The 22195-nt window shown below is 43.0% G+C and overlaps 1 protein-coding gene across 8 annotated transcripts in view; it reads right to left on the minus strand.

Annotated features, from left to right (window-relative positions):
* The window catches only part of adgrg6 (adhesion G protein-coupled receptor G6), a 101200-nt gene that overhangs the window by 24924 nt on the left and 54081 nt on the right, over nucleotides 1-22195 (minus strand). For 5 of the 8 annotated variants that reach the window (XM_040125075.1, XM_040125072.1, XM_040125073.1 and 2 more), the window contains 11 exons: nucleotides 19917-19988; nucleotides 18701-18811; nucleotides 17996-18088; nucleotides 15784-15861; nucleotides 5866-5954; nucleotides 4832-4884; nucleotides 4281-4319; nucleotides 3912-4057; nucleotides 2718-2829; nucleotides 800-888; nucleotides 32-96 (listed from right to left, as the gene is read on the minus strand). In XM_040125075.1, coding sequence (XP_039981009.1) covers nucleotides 32-96; nucleotides 800-888; nucleotides 2718-2829; nucleotides 3912-4057; nucleotides 4281-4319; nucleotides 4832-4884; nucleotides 5866-5954; nucleotides 15784-15861; nucleotides 17996-18088; nucleotides 18701-18811; nucleotides 19917-19988 — 947 coding nt within the window. The remainder of the gene's footprint in view (nucleotides 1-31; nucleotides 97-799; nucleotides 889-2717; nucleotides 2830-3911; nucleotides 4058-4280; nucleotides 4320-4831; nucleotides 4885-5865; nucleotides 5955-15783; nucleotides 15862-17995; nucleotides 18089-18700; nucleotides 18812-19916; nucleotides 19989-22195) is intronic. The other 3 variants (XM_040125079.1, XM_040125077.1, XM_040125076.1) reach the window with 1 other exon arrangement.

Raw genomic sequence — 22195 nt, forward strand, 5'->3', positions numbered from 1 at the left:
GAGCTCCTCCACAGTCTGTTCGCGCCCCCACCTCCTCATTGGACAGCTCGTTGTTGGTGATGACGGTGAGCTGCTGCGCCACATCAGCCGCGTTTTCTGCACAACAAACACACATAATGAATCATTTACACATTTTCACTTTCTAGCTACTTGAATTTCGCTCTAGTACCTTCCTTGTCTCTACGTTATACCTGCACTTCACTGCATTTCAGCAGAAAATCCTGTACTTTTTATTCCACTACATGTTTGTCACAGCTGTGGTTACTAGACACTGTGCAGCTTTCAATTTTACACCATCAGTGTAGAAAACACGAGGCACTGTCACAGGTGAAACTGCCCGACCAGAGTTTTTGAATAAGCTGCAACATTAACGCGATGCTTACACATTAATGCGTCAGTGACGATAATTATAATAATTATGAGGTTGGTTTTTTTGTGCTTTAAATACATTTGGTTGCTGATACTTTTGAAAGCAGGACCTTTACTTGCAGCTCCTCTAAATAAGACATTTCTCTAAATATCTCTGCCACCACTTTACATTTTGTGCTGCTTTATACCTCTGCTCCATTACATTGATATTTACAGGTACTAGTCACTTTGCCGATTAATATTTTACATAGAAAACGTGATGAGTTTATAAAACACGAGACACTGTGGACAAAGTGGAGTTAACGTCTCCGCACCATCTGTCTGTCTCGTCCGTGTCACGCTTTCTAGATTACGTTTGACCCACTGTCTTGTTTTTGTTGACTATCTGTCCGTCCGTCTCCGCACCCGATTGGCTGGCGGCTTAGCGTACCTGCTGACACCTCGATGGTGTCGATGTCCGTGCAGTTACTGAAGTCTGCGGGCGACCAGTAGGATGAGTAGTTCTGTGAACTGATCAAACTGTGGATAAGAGAGAGAGACGTGTTTTCAGACGTCTGTTTGGAAACTGTTGATAATTTGTTTGTGACAAAGGGGAAAGGGAACTGTCATGTTTTACTGTTAAAGTTTTGTTGAGTGTAATGGATGATACAGTATCTGGCAACATCAAATAGAAAAAAAAACAACATCAATCAAACAAACAAAAAAATGAGGAGTGAATAAATCCTGAGCTAAATGAGCCGTTACCGGCCGTGGCTGGAGTAACCTGCAGGAGCACTAATGTGAAAGACCTGAGGTGAGCCAGGTAGGACTCAAACCAGTACTCCCCGCCCCCTGTAGGCCACTGGGCCCACTGCTGCCTCTTGACGCAAGCTTCTGAACCGCTTTTCAAATACAGCATCAGAGATGCGTCGGCTCTTTCTCGGTCAAGCTGTTAAGTTTGCACCAGCAGCAAATGAGAACAGGAACAGATCAGAAAACAGGGGCCGCAGGGAAACACAGAAATTTGACAGCCTGTCTCTAATATAAGCTTCAAATAAAAGATCAATATTTGAGAAATGGGGGCTATGTAATGTTTCACAATGGAAAAAAGAAACTGTAGGTTAGCTCAATAGTTTAACAGCAGACTGAGATGTTAGTTTGTGTTCATGCAGCACCTTCCACTTTCTAACTCTGTGGATGGTGCTGCACACAGAAGTCCCCGCTAGCACGACTTCTTTCCTGCACGCACCGCCGTGTTTTCTATCAGCAGTGAAACTGGCCGCCTGTTAGTACATGGTCAGAGCCGACTGAGCTGTTGTTTGATTAACGGTGATTGATGCAGAGTTGCCTCGCTGTGTCTCGCTGCTCCTGAAAGCTAAGAGATGAAACTACATTAGATTTCAAGGGTGCTCTGTTGTGGAAGGATCCTGATTAAAACTGCTCTTCGCTCTCGAGTCTAACAGAGAGCGGAGAGGAGTCGGATTTTATGTGTGTGCAAGCCTTTCTGAAATTCCTACTCATGAGATTTTTAGGAGGAATTTGTAGACTGATGCTTTTGGATGTTTTGTGCATTCGTAATGGCTCTTCATTAAATCACAATGTCTCAAACAAACCTCTTATATAAAACCGTAATTGGAAATTTGGTCATTTTAAAAGTTTTTTAAATTTTTTTTAATGTAAGACGGTTTAAAGAGTTAGCTTGAAGGTTTTACTGTTTTGTGTGTTCACACTGCGTGAAAACGACAACCGGCTTATGTGGAGTGGCTCTTTTCTGATGTGCCAGCGCTGTGGTTGAGCTTTGGTTGTGTTTTGTTTAAGATCATGGAAAGAGTGTGTTCATGGTTACAAGAAACCAGCGTTGACTGTTCAAAGAGAACGGGATGCAACCAGCTTCAAAGTCAGACGCTTTGTTGACCCATCCATCCACCTTAACTTCCTCCCGACCGGGTACGGCAGTGCTATAATGATGTCATGCTCCGTCATTGCTACATAACAAAGCTTTGACCCAAATAAATGCCGCCATGCTGTGCTGAACCATCGGACTCAAGTCTATCCGCGTTGACTTACATGGTATTCTGAAATGAATGGACACCAAACAAATGCCTGGCAGAAAGAGAAGACTTAAAAACGTAAAACATATCTCTTTTGGAAAATGGCCAGTAATTCAATAAAGGTTGATTATGGAGTAAATGGACACAAACATCCAAAAATAATAGTTTGGGCCTTGAAAAGACCTTCGAAAAGGGTTCTCTTTAGAACCAAAAACTCGTCATGCTGTAATACAAGAACCTGGACTGAGTTCTATACCAAATCCACTCAGCTGCATCCATGTGAGCATGCTGTATATTGTTTGTGTGTGTGTGTGGTACCAGGTCCTGGACGTGCTCTGGTCCTTGTTGGGGAAGCAGGGCAGGTACTGGGTGATGGTGGGTTTGGTCTCAGGCCAGCTGTAGTGAAGAGGATTCTCTTCTGGACAGTTTTCTGTGAGGACAGGGAACAGCGGTTATTTCAAAAGTTTTAAAGCACTTGAATTTTTCCAGTTTCTATTGAAATGTAATGTCTCAGTGTTTCTGAAATTAAAGCTTGAATTTTGAGCATTGAATCTTTCTGTTTAATAAAATTGAATCTGAGTTTCGGACTCATCCAGCAGCCGAACTCACTCCTGACGTTTCTTTCTACCGTGGGAATCAAACATTGTTCAGAAAGTCGGTCCCAACACTGTTGCAGAAGTTCCCACCTGCTGGTTGCTTTGCTTTCACCTTCTGTCCAGTTCATCCCAAACCAGCTCCTTGGGGTTCAGGTCTGGAGACCGTGCTGGTCTTCTATCATGTGAAGCCTCCGTCTGGCTCTGTTCTTCTGATGTTCTGGGTCATTATCTTGCTGTAGGAAGAAGCCCTGACCAACCAGTCTGTCTTCCTCTGTTACTTGTCTTTCTCTCCCCAGTCTCACACCAGTAAACCAGTAACTACTTCCTGCGGCACAGTGTTGGTCTAATCAATCAGAGGGTGTAGTAACACGCTTTGCTCCAACTCTGCCTTTGTACAGACAGAATCGTTTGTAAGTCATCAACTAAAGTCAAAAAGGCTCCATTTCCTTCCACTGCTGCAGGAAAAAGCTGTAACTGAACCAGTTTCTTCATCCATGAAAAAAACCTGTTTTCTATGAAATTTACAGGATTTCCGATTTGTTTTTTTTTTTTTTTACCTTTGGTGGTTTACTGGACTTGAACATTTCAATAAAAACTGGAAAAATGGGGGTATCCTGAAACCATGAATGCCTGTATTTTCACAGCAAGCTGTCCAGTATTTGTTGAGATATTTCTGTCTGGAGGAAAGTGGTGGACTGACCAACAGACAACCGTCTGTAGGCCATGCCGCTAATGTGGCTAAAAATTGAGAACAGTTTAGCCTAGTTTAAAAAAATCAAAACTGTTTCAAGTCATCAGTGCAAGAAGGTATCGAATCAAAACATAATTATGATGTCAAGTTTGCCACCAACAGAATTTCCTCTTCCTCTGAATTCAATTGAACTGACCTGACCAAGCAAACAACATAGTTTCTTACCAAATATGCTGGCAACTACGGAGGCGGGCTGGATCTGCAGTCCAGCAGCCATTTGTCCCGTTCTGCTGGACAGCCTGGTGGTCACGTCGGCTTCAGACAGCCTCTCTTTGGTGTAATACTGAACGAGCCGGGCCTGACATGTATAACTGGAGATAGACAAACATGAAATAAGCTGCTGGAAGCACAGACACAAAGATACCAAAGGATTATGACGGACAACAATCGGACTCATGCTCAAAAACACTTTGAGATAGAATCAAACCAACAAGAGGGGGATGATGAAAGCCCTTGTTTTCAGCCGGTACACAAAGAACAACTTCAATATAACTCTCACAGTGACATAAACCCCGCAGGGTTAAATCTGTTTACCTTGTCGGGTTACCTCCGGTCAGCATACCAGGCTGGACACTGAAGAGGAGGAGAGGCTGTGAGAATTAATTTACAATCACATCTCCACCAGGAACGGCGTGGCAGAGATATATACTCTATGTACAAAGTTTGTATAGCAGGGGTTAAAGAAGCACTGGGTTCAGACTTATACCGCCCCCGAGTACAAAACGACTGTTATATATCAGTGAGGTCGACCGATATCCGACCTTGGATACAAGAAGGTTTCTATCTTTTAAAAACTCAGTATCCAGAACACTGTGTTATCTGTTCCTGAATAAAATAAGTTCTACTGATTTTAACGTGACAAACAAACCCTGTTAAATGGTGAAGCCAGGATCATCAGAGAGAATTCCGAATTAATGGCCGACTAAACTCGGATTTTACCCAACTCCTCGCAGGTAAAAACAACCAGTAACAAGCATTAAAACTACCTGCAAAAAGCAATGTTCAACCCAGGTTTAGAGGGTTTTGTTACACAAAAAGCTCCTTGGTGCACCTTTCGTCTTTAGCCACGAGGTTTGCTGAATTACCTGATGTTATCGACGTAGACTGAGTGGGTCCAGTTGTCAAATGTCTGATTCAGCTGGAAGAAGAAAAAAGAATCTAATCACTCACTCAACCAATGCAAAAAGATTTTGCTTGTGTCACTTTCAGAGCGGCGCCTATGAATTGGGGACCCTGTCTAATCAACTCCCTTCATTCGTGCTGTTCACCCTAATTAAACTCTGCTGTTGTTAGGGTGAAGGACTTCACTGCATCATGAGGACTGAAGTCCGCCAATGCTGATGGTTGGTGACGGTTTTGACATGATTTACTTGGTTGTATTCATCTGTTTCATCTTTCGAGGTATTTTCAGTATCTGTAAATATCACATTTGTCCGTACGGTACCTCCTGCATGTAAGTGTAGTGATGTAAAATCTTTGTTCTTTAGTGTTCAAGTCCTCGTTTTCACTTTCCAAATCCTGTTACAGTGCACTGTTCATGATGTCCGACACACACTGTTCCTTATGTACGCGGAAGGTTGATGTTGGGTACAAACCTACAAAAAAACTATAGTGTATGTTATGAGAAGAAAAACGCTACCGACAGTCAGAGGTCCTCATGTGCAGAGTTACAGTCAATCACATTAGCATTAGATGAGTTCTATGATCTTCCCTTTGTATGCTGACCAATGATGTTTAATGGCTCTTACTATGATGATTTCAGGCTCCACATTTCAGTCTTCCTCTTTCTAATGAACTGAATTGGCTGGTTTAGCTGGCAACTGCCCGGGGCTCCAGACCCTAAGGGGCCCCAAAGACCAGAGATCTATTGTGTCTGATTATTTCCAAATCAGTTGGTGAATTCGTATTAGAACACGAATTCAGACGATCGGATCCTGTTTCGTTACCTGTCCTGTCTACATTTGTTGAAACTGACTGCGTGCATATTCCTGAACACAGCCACTGAGGTTGTCTCCTCTCACTGCTATCTGGGGGCCAACAAAGGTTGAGCTGTGAAAATGACCGGAGTCAAGCTATGGTAAAGTGCCCCTCCGGCCACATAAAGCTGGACTCGTCTTACCCAGAGACCCACGGTGCGCTCCACATCGCTCTGGGTCAGCTCCGAGCCCCTGTCATCCACCACAAAAGAAATCCGGTAGAAAAACTCCTCTGCAAATGAAGGTGAGAGGAAAGAGAGAGAGAGGTAGAAAACAATACTTGAGTCTCAATGTGGCACAGGCCATTTCACTCAGATAATGGAACTTTTTTTTGTGTGCCTGTGCCACATAGCAGGAGATGCATAGAGTGGTTGAAGCTAATCAAGTTATGCAAAAATCCAATTTTAGTGTAAAGTGATGAGGAGGGATGTGCTGCCTGATGGACAACGGCAGCAGAGAGGAGCTGGAGAGCAGTCATTATGATTTCTTTTCTAGGTGAACGGGATCCTTTCAAATGCGCAGGAGAACATGTTTCTTCTGGCTGCAGCCGTTTATAGCCTGTCATTAACTTCTGAAATCTTTTAAAGGAGTTTAAACTTTTAACACATCTGTGTGCCCGCAGCCTGACACCTCAGACATTTACTTCTAACACATACTAGAAAAATACATACACAAAATTAACGGGTTTGGTCAAATTAATCATTTGAATATCACAAATGATTCTATTCTCAAGACTTCATTATCTAATAAGCAAATCCCATAAGATCTCCTCCCGACTTTGTATACAGAGAATATTACTTGACTATCTCTGGGAAAATACAGAACCGCTATGGTAACGAACACAACCGACTGGGACGAGAATCTGTTGTTAGTACAGTAAAGTGTATAAACTGTACGTATAATTTCGTAGGTCATAAAAAGTGGATTTAGTGGTCTTCTTTTCGTAATCCTTTTTCTCTCTCTCTGTTGTATTTCAGGTTTCTAATTTTGGAATCAAACTGTGTGATGATCATTCTAAAAATCTCTGTTTGATAGCTGGCGACCTTCCATTGTTCAAATACTTGTATTCTAGATGATTTGATCCTCTAAATGTTGATATTTTTCATGCTGCACGTTTTAGATATCTAATGATAGATTTTTCTCCCTCACATGTTTAATTTAAATGTCTAAACTCAGACACACAGTGTGATAAGAGTCATTTCTTGTCTCATTTAAATGTCCCTAACACAAGCTCTCCTTGGCATTTCCTCTGGAACAAGGCATTGTCAGGGCTCTCGGCTCTCCTGCTATGCTTCACATTGGCCACTAGGTGTCTGTCCAGTATCTCTAATTGTTAGTAAATGCTACTGAACGGTTTCGGAGAAGTCTACCCCATCAGCTCTGGTAGGAGACCCTGCAAGCTGCAGACCTTTGAGTCATACGTTTTTCTGAGGTTTAGGACTGTACAGTAAGTCTCTGCACAATGGAGATGAGGGGTCTATTGTTTACTGTGGGAGCAGCAGAGCAGGATGTCTCTACCAAGAAGCTGGATGGACTGGAAAACTCGGATAGAATAAATCAAGAGTGGAAGTGGATCTGTAGATAAAAAAAGAAAATGAGGAGAGGTGGAGTGAAGACTTTATCGTGGATGTTGTAATGATGGAGAGATAAAAGACAGGGAGAAGTAAATAGAGAGCTACAGAAGACAAGAGAAGAGAAGAGAGGCACTGAGGCAGAGGAAGGATAGTGCACTACAATCCCTTTGTTTGGACTACAACTACCAGGCTAAATACTACAGTCTGACTGGTCGGCTAGACTTCATGTTAATGTCCTGCACACGGACCTGAATCATCACAAACCAATCACCAGCCTCCGATACCTGAGGGACCCAACCCATCCACCTGATTGGCAGCTACTATGTGTGTATCTACCACTACGGTACGGGCCAAAAAACAAAAACCAATGAGTCTAATAACTGATTATCAACAGCTATTCAAATACTACAGCATGAAACCCGACCACCTTAAGAAGTAATTTAATCATGTATTCAGTCTTAAAATCTTGAGTGATTTTCATCGAAACTGGCATTATCTGCCCGATAGGCTGCTAACAGCCATAGCTTCTCAGCCAGCTTCAAGATTTTTGTTTTGAATCGAGCAATAACACACTAAATGGCCAGAAGTCTGTGGACAAAACCATGGGCGTTGTTCTGCTGCTCAGCCTAAACTCTTTGGGGAAGGGCCTTTCCTTCCCTTTCATGTTGAAACAAGAAAGGGACAAACACAAACTGTTGCCAACAGTTGGAAATCAGACTACTGTCAGATCTATCATTGTATGCTGTAGCATTAAGATGTCCCTTCATTGGAACTATGGGGCTCAAACCATGAAAAACAGACCTGCCTCAAAATTACACTAAATTATTTGGACGGGAGTGTCCATATACTTTTGGCCATATAGTTTATATTGCAGTCTACAAGCATATGTCACTTGATGCAATACACTTCTATTAAATAAAGGCTTTAAGACTTAATACAAAATTTATAGTGCATGCTACTGTCATTACAGATGATTGTTTTTTTAAAATTCTCTACGTCTACAGTTTTTTGTTACTGCGTGACATACTGTTCCCCGATGACAGTCCACACAGACATGTAAAATGAAAGCGTCGTTTACATTGGCATGGCAACATGGGTATGGCAGTTAAATCCACAGTTGGGGATCCACGGGTAGGACGCACTGTGGCCTTTTTAAGGCTGCCACTGCCAGCTGTCGTGCTGACTGCTTTCAGCGGTGCTGTCGGAGAGGAGTTCTTTGTGGTAATAAAAGCGTTAGCACTAATAACCCCAGGTAGAGTAGGGGAGAGGGGGACGTCTTTGACATCACCGTCACTGTGGTCTGCATTTGCGGCCCCGTTCACAAATACTCCTGAGCTCTGATTCCTACTGTGATTTGACACGCTTTGACTTGTGTTCAAACTGGGCTTTGAAAGGGTAAAATTTGACTTTGCTGACTTGCCTGCATTCATACTGAGATCTTGCGATGGTTTGTTGCCTGTCACATTGTCCTGTGATGCTTTCATATTTCCATTTTCTATCAAAGTTGTAGCATTTTTAGCCTTTGTGGCGTTTGTCATTTCAATTGGCTCTGAGGGAGGGTCTTTTAGTGTTGTAACAGTGGTTGCATTTGGCTTGGAGATGTATTTTAAGCCCACTGTGTTTGCAGTGTGGTTGTCACTCACAGGAGGTGGGAGCTCTGCAAGCCCAGAAATGAAGCCTTGATCTTGGGCATCGCTAGAGGAACCAGTGGGGGATCTGGTGGCTGGGGTGGAAGAGGGGACATTACGGCCAGAAGTGTGCAGGGGAATGAGTGGAGCACCAGTGGGCTGTCCTAACAGTGCATAGCTAGGCTGATAACTGGGTTCAGGAGTGGGGCAGGGAGATGTAGTTTGCATTTCAACAGGAAATGATTGAGTGTCCAGGGCAACTTCTGGATTTAGAATTTGATTAGGCTGAAGGCCTGTTGTGGCATTCAACATTACATCCAGGGTAACATTGTCATGGGTGTTCACTGCTGAAGAAGCCAGTCCCACAGCCGAGGGACATTCATCCACGATATGGGTTTTTGGAGCAACATCTGCAGGGTCGAATGAAGCAGAGAGGTGTGGTTGTAATCCAGCTGTAGTTTGATTATTTGAGGCCTCAAGTGAGGATACTGAACTACCGACAAACCTGGAGGAATCCAGTGTTTGTGAGTTGTTTGTGAGCTCTGGCAAAACCTCATCCTTGTCATACACTTCAGCAGAAGTAAGGGGTTTTGAGAGGCTGTATTTCAATTTGTCATCAGGGGAAGTGGCGGTTTGGTCAAGAGGAAGGGATTGGCTGACTGTGATAAACTGCCGGATTGACTCTGTTGACTGGCTGACAGGGTATGTGGTGGAACTTTGGAAGGACTGTACATGGTTGTCCAGGGGGGACTGGGTTGTTGTGGACCGGTGGAAGCCAGCAGTGGTCAGGGTGGGCAAAAAGGAGCCAATTTCTCCCCCTGCCATGCTGGCAGACACTGCTGGCATTGCCACCCAGCTGGGGAGGAGAGGAGAGAGAGAAGGGGTGGTGAAAGATGAGAGGGGAAAGGAGGAGATAGTTATGGAGTGGGGGATCGCAGAATAGCAAATGAGGTGTGATAATTGATGCTGCAGCCCCCCAACATTAACCTGTGCCTTTGCATTTTTTGTGTCCTGCCCAGGCCTGTGACTCATGTCTAGCTTCTCACTTGCATCTAAAAACTCGCTTGCATGTGCCTGAGCGCCTGAGTGTGTGAGCATCTGTGTGTGTACTGAACTGTGTGTGTGGATCAGATGGCCAGGGTGTTCAGTGTTAGTTTGTGCCAAGCCTGAGAGCAGCAAATAATCCAGCTTTGAAGGGTGCTGCGGGGTTGCAGCGCCAGGCTGTGCACTAAGGCTGCTGTGGAGTGCCAACATCTGGGTCGGTGCCCTGAAAGATGGATTCGACATAGGGGAACTGGGGTGATTAAATGCATTGCCACAACCAGCGAGTGCCTGAGAGCCCCTGGAGTTAGTGTGAGCACCAGTGGAAGTGTTTGTGTTCACCTGGTTATTGGTGTGTAAATGGGAGATTGTATCCTGCAGCCTCCTTGGATCTTTGTTAAAGGTCAGGCTGGGAGTAATTCTGTCCTGTGACCCAGATGAGGATGTCGGAGCCAAGAGGAGAGAGTTCTCAACTACAAGATTAGGGGAGAGTGAGGAAGAGGAAACTGCAATGTCCCCTCCCACCGTCCGTTCTGTCAACCGAGCAACTTGCATCACTGTGGCAGCAGAAAGAGTCTCTGGAGATACAGTGAGCGAAAGGTTGTCAAGGCGATGGAAAAGGGGACTCCAAGTTGAAAGGAAGGGATTTGAAGCTGAGGAAGAAGTGGCAGACAAAGAAGCAGAGTGCAAACCTTGACTTCTATCAACATTTGCCTGGGGCAGAGCCGGTGTGCGTTCAGAGGCCCAAATGACAACCGATGGCAGGGATGTAAAGCCAAAGTTAGACTGATTCAGCGGACGTGACTCGTCTGGCAGGGTGTATGTGTCACTCGAATCTCTCTGACCAGAATGAACCAAGAACTGACTGACTGACAAACTGGATGCATGACAGGAGGGCGATAAAACTACTAAGGAATTGAACTGAGTGTCGAGCAACTCCAACTGTGACTGAGCAGGCTGCATTTGAGGGGATAAATCTGGTGTAGGTATCACAGAACTGGATGCCAAATTCTCCATAGATAACCCAGAGGGAGTTGGATTAATTTGACTAAAGCAGGAAAAAGTACCAACTGAATGGACTTGGGAATCAAGGAGCTGATTACCCTCGGGGGAGGGCAAACCGTTTCTGAAAGGTTCTAATATATTGTTAGAGGGCCTTTCATCAGAGAGTAAGTGGTATTCAGGGAGCAGTGCACCATCAACAACTGGCATATGAGATTCACTTGGGGCTTTAGAAAGTAGAGGAAGTGACAACAAGGATACTGTGTCAGCAGTTGTTACTACAAAGTCCCTTTGAAGGTTCGAGGACACAGACAGAAATGACAACAAAGAAGGCTGAAAGTTCCCACTAACTCCATCTGACACTGGAACGTGAGCAGATTCAACAACACCGTCTGTTTCTGAAAGCTTTCCCTCAGCCTGCTGGGAAGAGGAGGGTATGAAGAGGGGGGGGTGGTGAGGAGCAGCAGAGGGTGACAGAGGAATGGCGGTGGACCACAGGGGAGGAGGAGAGGATGAGAGACGAGTGAGGGAGTTACAGGAGTAAAGGGGAGGGGAGGTTGGAATTTGTAAAGCCACAGCAATGGGGGCGACAGATGTTGGAGCAGATAGAGTGATTGCATGAGAAGAAGTGAAGTACGTAGAAGCTAACGGAAAAGGAAGAGAGGGAGAGGAGGGGATGAGAGGAAGGAGGGCAGATGAGGAGTAGCTAGGGATGTCAAGAAGGGACACAAAAGTGTTAGAAACAGAAGTTTTTGGAAAAACAGGAGCAGGAGATGAGAAAATTGAAAGTCTATGGAGAATGTAGTGATCTGACATATGTTTCTCTCTAAATATGTCTGTACTTGTATATACACTGTTAATCAGCGTACTTATGGCTGCAGAAGAGCTTAGATGTACCATGGGCAAAGAAGGCCTGGGTTGTATGGAGAAAAGGGGTGAAAGGGAGGGAATAAGGAGAGATGATGCTGGTTGAAGAGTTATTGTTTCTAATTGTGGAGGGGCAGCTTGTGAGTCTGGACTTTCCTCTGGCCTCTGTCCACTTGAACTAGTGTTGTTTGAAACCCTACTGATGGTTGGAGCTCTTGTCAAAGTTTGAGAAACAGTCACTGTTGGAATTTGAGCCCTGCTGATGAATGTAATGGTTTCCGGCATCAGTTTGTCTTGTGTGTTGGTTTGAGAAAGCTTGCTGCCCACTGCGAAGATACTTGGTACGTCTTCTGAGTCATCATGGAAATGGGTTCGGGTGAGCAAATTTTCACTTCCTCCCTCAGAAGCAGTTAAGGGGTGTGTGACCGGAAGCAGAGTACCATGAGGGTCTGATCTGTTGAATAACTGTTCGTTTTTGGCATCAGGGCCGATAAAGGCTGGAGGGATGGTGTCAGGTTCATCCAAGGAGTAGGCAGCACCAAACTCGTATAAACTGAAGGCACTGCCCTCCTCTGTGAGATCAGTCAAATCATATACAAACAGCTCAGTTCCTGATACATATTCATCACCCAGTGGTTCCAGAGGATCTGTCCGGTTACCAATAGAAACTGTTTGGTTTTTTCTGCCACTCGTGGTCAGCAGTGTCCACGGCGACACTACAGGTTTGTTCTTTCTGTTGCTAAGTACCGACGATGACAACAACAATGATGATGATGATGACGACGATGACGCAAGGGGTGTTGCTCCCACCACTGAGGAAGATTCTTTTGAGCCCAAGGCCTCCTCTCTATTTTGACGAGGGATTGAAGACAATGAAATCCCAGATTCTGGAAGGGGTTTTGAGTCTTGAGTGGTTGTAGGAAAGTCATTGTTGGATTCTCGTTGATTTGAAAATTTTGGTTGTGACGTAGGTTGAACCGATGCATGTAAGTGACCAGTTGTATATTTCTCATATCCAAATATTTGTGTTGCGTTTCTCAACCCAGGTGCATGTGGGTACCCAACTGTGTATTTCATTCCATTTGTTCGTGTAGTGTACGTAGGCCTGCTTGTGGATGTGACTTCGACTGGCGGTACAGCAGGTTTTGTGATGTGATATGCCGGCCTGGGTGGTGCTCTGGTGATAGCTGGTTGTCTTCCTCCAGTTGGCCTCTTCCTTCCCTGCCAGATCAAAGCGGTGGAGATGAACCCCAGGGAGGTCTTGGAGCTACGATGGCCTGGGGGCCTAAGCAAAGAAGCTAAAGGTCTAGGGTGAGACAACTGAGGTGGACCTGGGTGACTTAGAGCTGGAGGTGAGGGCCTAAGTTGAAATGCTGGATGTGGGGGGCTAGGGGCTTGGACCGGGGGACTTGACTGACTGGATGCAAGGGACATATGATGCGAGGCTCCTCCATGGGGGCTGGTAACGAAAGCAGGCCTGGTTTGTCTGCTTAAGGGGGCTGAAGGACGCGGAGGTCCAGGAGATTGAGAAAGACGCAATCCCGCAGCAGTTGATCCAAAGACATGCCTACGTCTTCTGTGGTGAGCAGCCGGACCAGCAGCAAACGGCCTGGAATGGGAAACGAGGGGTTCGGGCTGCTGATGAGTAACTACAGCAGCATCAGGAGCAGCAGGAGCAGAGGCTGTGGTTGGAGATTTCACAGTAGTCTCCTTCGCTGTCACCAGGACACGGCACATCAAACCGGATGCCATTATAGTGAAAAAGCAGGTTACAGATAATAAATAAGAGTTATAAAAGCTTTTTCAAGCAAAAACAGTATACACAATGGAGATTAAGAAGCACCTGACCCCTTTAAATAGTGTTAGTATAAGAAAACTGTGATTTGATTATAAGCTACAATTACAGGAACAAAGGACTTAAAAATAGCAAAAAAGGAAAAGCAATGGAATACATGCTGAAACCATAAATGATCATGTAAATGTATGTACCATAAGAAAGGAAGCCAAACCCGAAGAGTATTTGTATGACCAGGTTGTTTTATGCATGAAATTGGTAGTACCACAACAGGGGAATTGGAGGAAGCAGCTATTCCAGGAAGTGCTGATAATCACGAAACAAAGAACCCGAATACAGTTTAACCAAATCAGAAAGATAACACATCAAGGCACTAGTGTGATAAAACAAACTATGATACATTTCATAAAATATGATTCAATGTCTGTTAATATAATCGTAACAGGACCACTAGTTCAAACAGCAGCAGGGACTCTCATAGGTCGGGCAGGTATAAATGTGAAATACAGTATAACAATTCTGAGAAAGAACAAACATGTCTTTCCGAGATAAATAAAAGTTTAAAATGACGATAGCATAGATTTTTTTCTGATGAGAAAACAAAGGGGGAAGAACAAAGAGATCACAAGACAGGAATGACAAGAGAAGACTGTATCGTGCGGACCTTGGTTGCCAGACTAGGCGTGCCAGAGGCTGTCTTACCCCAAGAGGAAGCAGTAGTAACAGTAATGTTTGTGATTGGTTGGTTAGTAGTTCCTAGAGGAGTCGTTCCTGTAACTGTTTGTGGAAGAAACAACAGGAGAAACAAGGCCGAAACACTAAATAAGACAGGCTGAAACGGGGTAAGGGATGATTGCATACTCGTGCTGAGTGCTGGGCATTTCGGTGGCAGAAGTATGAGTGTTTTAGAAATGAAAAATATCAGCAGAGTGCAAAAAGATACATGACACGTTTCCAATCACAATGTCTATGATTAACATGGACATTTGATGCACAACGACAGAGTCTCCCTGCTGCCATGAAAAAAACTAATAAATATAATTTGTCTACAGAGAGATAGGTTTAAATCAAAGCAAACGAGAAAGCTCCCATTCCTTATTTTTCCAAGGAAGAACTGGTTATTTCTCATACAGATGAAAAAACTAATCAGGTCAGAAACAGTGAAAGTTAGAAGAAGCACTGCATGCCACAGTGTTTTGCTCACATAAAAACAGGCTTAATAAGACGGCACAGGTGTTAAAAAGCCCAAGTGTAGGCTTTATGTTATTCTATAGGAATACTGTTTTAGCCGGGGTTCAGTCTTTTCATTGTTAAAATACTTGGTTATTCTTAGTGCTGTAACAATACACAGATTAACTGATTCAACAGAAAATAAATCAACAATTTTGATAAATAATTAATTGTAAGTCATTTAATAAACACAAAGTACTAAATATTCACAATTCCAAGTTTCCCAAAAGTGAAGATTTGCTGCCTTTTCCTGGCTTTTTCTGGGTATTTTAACTTTTCACGACATTTTATGAACACAAAGTCAACACGTTAATCAATAATGAAAAATATAATTAGTTGCAGCTCAGATTTCAAGTATTTGTAGACATAGTATTGGCCTAACAACTGGTTGAACATGATTTCCCTTGCTTGTAACACATCCAGTGATATGTTTAAAATTTAAGCAAAATTTTTAATCATGCATAACAGTTGCTTCAAAGACTAATAGTCGGTTTAATATTATATGAGAAGAAGCAATAACTAATTAAGTGGTTAACGTCTAACATCATGAATGGGGTTTAATATTCCTACTATCAAAGGTCCAGCTGTAGCCGTAATCATCTAACCAGGTTAGGAAAGAAACTGAATTGAATTTATTTTCCCTTACTTCTAAATGCCCTGAGTTTTTCTACTCAGAGTTATACCTGTTAGGACTCGTAATGACCTGTTTTTTTCCACGAGTACGGGTGAGTCACAACTGCAGGATTTAATCCCCTGCACCCTCTAAACATTAACTGGTGCAGTGTCAGATCCAATCTGGTTTCTGTGCCTGCCAGCACCAATGCCACCCAGATTAAAACTGCATGCACTCACAGCAGCGTTAAGCACTTTGTATGTGAAGCTAGTCTGTCATGGCAGGCTTCACGCCACTCTTGTCGCTCTTACCATGCGTTGCGGGGTTAGTAGCTGGGTTGTTAGTGGTAGCAGATGAAACAGCTGCCGTGCTGCTGGTTGTCTGTTGGGCTACAGGGGAAGTAAACAGTCAGAGAATATCAGGTCAGCTTAACGGACGCATGCTGTAGGTACAATATACACCAGCCTGTGAGCAGGTAATATGCAACACCTGAATTGAAATGGGAAATTTCAACAATGTTGTTGTTGTTTTGTTTTCTATCCAGATGTTTGTATGCACTGGTATTCATCATGTTTTGAGGACACCGACCCGTTGACCATGCTACATTTTGGGGACATCAACCTAAAAACCACAGCTGCATTGTGGGGACGACAAACCGTAAACAAAACTACACTGAAGGGGCCGACAACCTGAAAACACAGCGTCCACTGGGGACTGGTCCTATTTCATTTTTTAGGTATAATACAAAATACAAAGGTGGGTTAGGTATAATATAAAATATGATATAAGAAATATGAAAGAATCACACATTTTTGATTTCTTTGAGTTGTAACATTTCATCCATCATTGTCAGGGATGATGGACTGAATCGTTACCTTTGTCTAAACTGATGCCTTATGTATAACCTCTTTTTATTCTATGTCTAGCATGTTGACGATATAAACACCTAATTTCCCAAAACCCCTGCTACAGTAACCCCCCTTCTTCATATTCCTTCCTACACACTGGCGACATTCTGACCCTTTGTTTTCAAGCGGCAGAGGAAGCCTGAGAAACAATAGGAGCCGTAATGTTGAGGAGCTACGGCGATGAAAACCTGAAGTAAATCTTTTCATTTGGTTTGAACATTTACATCAGGAGAAGTGGAATAAAGCAGTCTGTTAAAATGCTGTGCACATCCTCTTTAAGGTTGGATTGACTGACTGGAACGGGATCACACGCAGCTTTGCATTTTGGTCAGAAATAAAAAATACTTCCCTCTACTTCTACTCACTTCTCCCTCAGTTACTGACAGAAGTATAATATAGCTATTATGTTGCTCGTAACGCAGGAAACCTTGAAAACGCATGCTTATTATACTGCTGCCCATCACACTGGAGAGTACCACTGCAGACGGCGTCGCCAAAGTGAGAAGATAATAAAATGTATGAAGCTGACACTTCACATCTGTGGCAACCTCCATTTGCTTTGAGGCAGTGATGTTCTTTAAAACATCTTCACACACACAAGGATTTGCATTCACTATACAGTCTGAAATTACAGGTCCTCCCTCTTGTGTGATGCACAGAAGCGCAACTTCCTCAACGTTTCTCACATACGAGAAATTCATGAATTCATTTATGTTGTAGCGTGTGTTTTAATTGTCATTTCACAAGCCTTTCTATACTACTAAACATATTTTAAGTTAAATGCTGATGCGTATAAATGAATATGTACACAGGCTTGGAGTTAAAAAAAACATGATACCGTATATAAACCAATTTGCATCAGCCTCAATACACTAATACTAATGAAAATAAAATGAAATGATCTGTTGATAATGATGTAGATAATGATGAGGAGGATGGTAATAATTATGATGACTCGTTCTGCCATTTCCAGGTGAGGTGCTATTTCACGTATTTTCTCTTACATGGTTTCTTTCATTTATCTTTTGTCATATGTCTAAAACATGACATTTGGGTTTTTCTGTCCATATTCCAGGACAAGTTTTTGCAAGGATTGAGTACATCATCATTTTAATTAAGATAAAGCAATGATCAGGTTCAACACCTTTGCATTCACCTCATGTGGGACTGAAGGTAGCGATGGGAAAAATTCCCATGTTAATGGCTGTGGGAGGGATAAACAAAGCTGTGTATTAACCAAAGCCTAGTGGAAGCTATGGCTGTTGAATCATGTTTTATCTTTTTTAAATAGATGAAAAATATCACTTAGTGTCCATTGTAGTAGCAAATAGACATTTAACAAAAAACACATCATGTTCTTAGGAAGACAGATGAAAGAAACCACTGAAGAGAAAACAAAGAACTAGCTTCTCTTCAGCTAACCTCAGTCAGAATCTGGGCGGACAGTGGCTAGCTTGAAACTAGCTTGATAAGGGGCAGTATTTCAGCTTTGTGTGAACTCTTTGGTGAACAAAATGATTGTAAAGTTATCAGTAACACAACAGGACAAAATCAGAGCCTTGACTTACAACAACGTTAGCTAATGATAATATTTAGATGTGTTTAGCTACCTTACCATGGGCTGTACTGCTGGCTGAAGTAGCGTTAGTTGCAGGAGATGCAGGGGTAGCACGGCTGGTGGTGATGGTGACGGTAGTGGTAGGCATAACTGATTAGCACAATAAGTCGGCATGTCAGTAACACAAAAACACACAACCACACTGCGTTAGTGGGACAAGTTCCCGTCCTTGTTTTGTTACAGGACCAATCTCAAAAGTCTTTCTGGATTCAGAGAAAAAATAAACTGTTGATCAAGGAAAGCCTTTTGACACTTGGTGCACAAATTGGGTTTCCCAAAAGCATGTTGGACGCTGTGTCAGTTTGGGTTTAAAGTTTTCTGTTTTTGACAACTAGGTTCAACAGTCAATGAGAAGCTACTTTTGTCTACATCTGTGAAACCAGGGTCCGGGGGCTAAAGTGGGAAGGGAACATTATAATTAGTGAAGTCAAACTGCGATGAACCTGCCAGAATAATATGGCCAAATGGAACATTGCTGTCACGAAGTTCAGGAATAAATTATTCCAAAAATTTAAAAAAGGGTTTTAACTGAGAACACTGTTGTTTCTGGTCTTTACTATGTTTGAAGGCTTTTACATCCAAACTTCAATACAGTTTAGGGGGATGGGAAACATTTGGTAATTACTTTTTTGTGTTTTTTGCATGAAAAGTCCAGTGATGCTCATGGCAAACTACAAAGCAGCAAAGCAGATGAAGCCTTACCAGAGGAAGAGGAGGCGCTGGTTGTGCTGGTAGTGGTGGTGTTGATGGTTGGGGTTAGAGGCATGCTAGCAGGAGGGATGGTGGACGGAGATGGAGTGATGGAAGGGAGGGCTGGAGATGACAAGTCAAACAATACAGCAGAACGAGAGGGAGCACAGATGGAAAACAAAATGGCGTTAATGCTGCCAGGTGCCGATCAGATACACCCAATGCGCCATTTGGGTGCAAATCTTGATATTTTCCAGCATGCATAAACTGTGCCAACTTGTTCTAGGCTCATGGATAAGAACTCCCACATGCTTGTGTTAGAAAAAAATCATACAAAGTAAAGGGTATTTTCCCACCGAGAATGCCGCTGTCCTTTGTTAGAACAAAAAATCCCTATTACCCTCTTCAAAGAACAAGAGCTGATTTTCATAAATTCCTGGGAACATTCATTCACAACTACAACTTTAAAGATGGAAAAAGAAGGACATAAAGGTCAATTAACTAATAAAAAGATTTGATGAACTCATTTTTTAAAGAATGCAGGGGTTGATAATATTTATCTAGTCCCACTCCTCCTGAGTCGAACACATTCATCTGGATCAAGTCATCCGAACAGAATTAGCTGAGTCTTGTCCCATCTAGATGATGAATAATAGAGTGAACAAATGAATAATAGAGGGTTTTACTTTAAAGTGAAATGGCTCAGAACAAAACTTCACGGGTTCTTGAAAGGTTAAACATGACACAGCGTCAGAGGGTTCTGATTTTTATGAGGGAATACTTTTCGAGAAACCATTAAGAATAATTGTTTTTTGGTGATGAACTGTAAATGAGTTCCTCGAAAATAAATCTCCCTCTTGGATCTTAGATGAACCCAAAAATTCATCTTACATATACAGGAGATGAGGCAAAAGAGAAAGAAGGGGAACAAAAAGAGCTCTTTGGCTCTACTTGATCTTGACATAAATCAAGAGATAAATGGTAAAATCATCAAAAAATTACCATCACGGTGGCTGAACAACATAAAAAAAGGGAGGGGGGGGGGTCAAAAAGGTAATCAAAAACCAAAAGAAAAGTGCTGGAGTGAAAAAGAAGGCATAACAAAGTGGAGAAGGAGGTAAAATAGGGTGAAAAAAGGAGGGGTAGGAAGCTACAGATGAAACAACGAGGAAGGATATTGGGAGGAGGCTGCACGAGAAGTTGGAGGGCGAAGATGAGGGTTGCTTACCGTGGGTGTCGGCATTAGTAGCATGGATGGTGTTAGTGGAGTCAGTGGATGAGGTGGCGGGAGAGGAAGCGGCTGGTGGTAGTGACAAGGGGTCGGGATGAGAGAGAGAGAAAGAGACGCAGAGGGTGATGAATGGTTGTGCAGCTGCATGACAAAAGACCATCTTCAGTGCAGAACCTTTAACAGTACACGGTAGGGGTGTACAGTGGAAATGCATCGCTGCAGGTTACTTTTTGTATTGCTGTCTTGTTTTGTAACAGCGTTGTTACATAAAATGTGCAAACATTTGCCCAAAATCATCATTAAAGTTGGACACAGAGGACTTGGAAGTCCAAACAAGTGAACATGACTGGAGCTGATCAACAATGACTGGAAGAATTTTAATTTCACGTTTCACTCAGCCAAAGATTATATAAGTATGACAAAAACTTTACTTCGGTGCCATTTCCTAAAACAAATACTGGACAGAAAACATCACACAAACTTGAAACAGCTCCGAAGATGACACCGATTCTGCCAGTTTGAAGTCCTCCAGAACAATCACATTTGTTTGGTCTTAACTTGAGATGTGGGGGTGATGAAGAGCCTCTATCAAACGTGTAATCAGACTGAACTCATTGCAAATTTTGATCTCACTTGATTTGCGTGAACTTGACTGCTGGAGTATATTTGCAGTCCGTGTTCATGCAGCCAATATACAAACAGCCACTGTATCAACTATACAGACATCAGCTGCAGTAGTTAGCTAACAATGCCCTTGTGCATGTGGACTGAAAGAATTTACCTGAAGCTCCAGTTTCGTATTATGTTGCTCCAGAGCCATGTCCTTTTCACCTCTCGTCTCTATACAATACATTTATGATGATATTTTGCTCAGATGCCTGTTTGGCACAATTCAGGCTAAGTGGTGTAGGGCTGTTCACACACATTTTGTGAGAAAGTTCTATGCCTCTAAAATTCACTTTGCATTCGGTCTTAACACACCTTTGAATTGCAGAAATTCAACATTTACAATGGTAATGTCCAGACGTCATGTTTGGTGCATTACAGGTTACGGAGAAAGACAAAACTTGGGGCCAAGGCTGTTTGTAGTTAACTGATAAGGTAAAAAGGTTCAAAAAGGCAACCATCAAAGTGATTCCAGAGTTGGGGTAACAGGATTTCTTTGATATCACGTGGTACATTTCTGACACATTCTGTGAACAGCAGAGGCATTATGAACACTTAGATTTATGCAGAAGTGAAGAGAAACAAAGAGTTTGAGGCGTTCTTCTCCTGACCCACACGTGTTGCCAGTGAATAGGAATTGTTCTTGAGAACAAGAATTGTCTATAGTTGAGGTGAATTTTGCAGTTAGACCTGTTCGTTGAGTGTTATTGAAGAAAGAAGCTGGTAGTCGTCAGTGCTTCACCAGCTTCTGGATGTGATTAAATTGCGAGATTCTTTGCAAGTACAAAGACGTGCTATCTAGAGTCACACTTGTATTTAGAGATATGAATCAGGCTGGTATACAGCTAGATAATGTTTTTAGGCCAATAGAGGGCAGGCCAGCGTAGCAGCTCATAAATAATGATATTTTTAGGTTAATGAACCGCAACGGTCTGTTCCAGTAAGAGTCAAAAGTGGAAGGAGAAGAATAATGTCAGTTATACGCTTCATAGTTATGCAGAGGTCAGGTCACACCAATTTTTCACAATAATAGGGAAATACTTCTACCCATTCTCTGTCGCAATAAAGAGAACTACAGTTTTCCCATATGGTTCCACCTTGGTGAAGGCTTCGTTTGCTGAAGCACAGCTGTTCTCACTGGGGTTTCAGGTGTCCTGCTGGCCCGTGGCTACCAAGTCTGGCATTCAATCAAAAGATCGGGACACTGACTTCCCACCTGCTTCGGGGCTGCTGCTCTTTACCTCTTCACCCTGCACTCTCCAGACCAATCTAGTTCAAGGATTTAATGTGCAACTGTGTTAGTGCTCTCCCATGGCCTGTTGACCTGCCTGGTCTGCTGCAGTCATTTATATTCTGGAACACAAGCTGTAGCTTAATTGGCTAGACTGCATTCCTCTCATGAGCACAATCCCACAAAAATTGACCTTTAGAAAAATGTCCCTCCGAGGCCTCCATAGCGCAGGATAGTGTGAGAACTGACATTTAGGGAGTGGGGTTAGGTCACGTCGTCAGCTGGTCCCGGGCGAACTGTTCTGACGGAGCGCTGCTAAGTTCCAGATCACTTGACCCCCTGGAGCGAATGCGATTGGCTGCAGTCAGGTTTTCTTCAT

Source organism: Xiphias gladius, chromosome 4, assembly GCF_016859285.1.
Source record: "Xiphias gladius isolate SHS-SW01 ecotype Sanya breed wild chromosome 4, ASM1685928v1, whole genome shotgun sequence".
NCBI lineage: Eukaryota > Metazoa > Chordata > Actinopteri > Istiophoriformes > Xiphiidae > Xiphias > Xiphias gladius.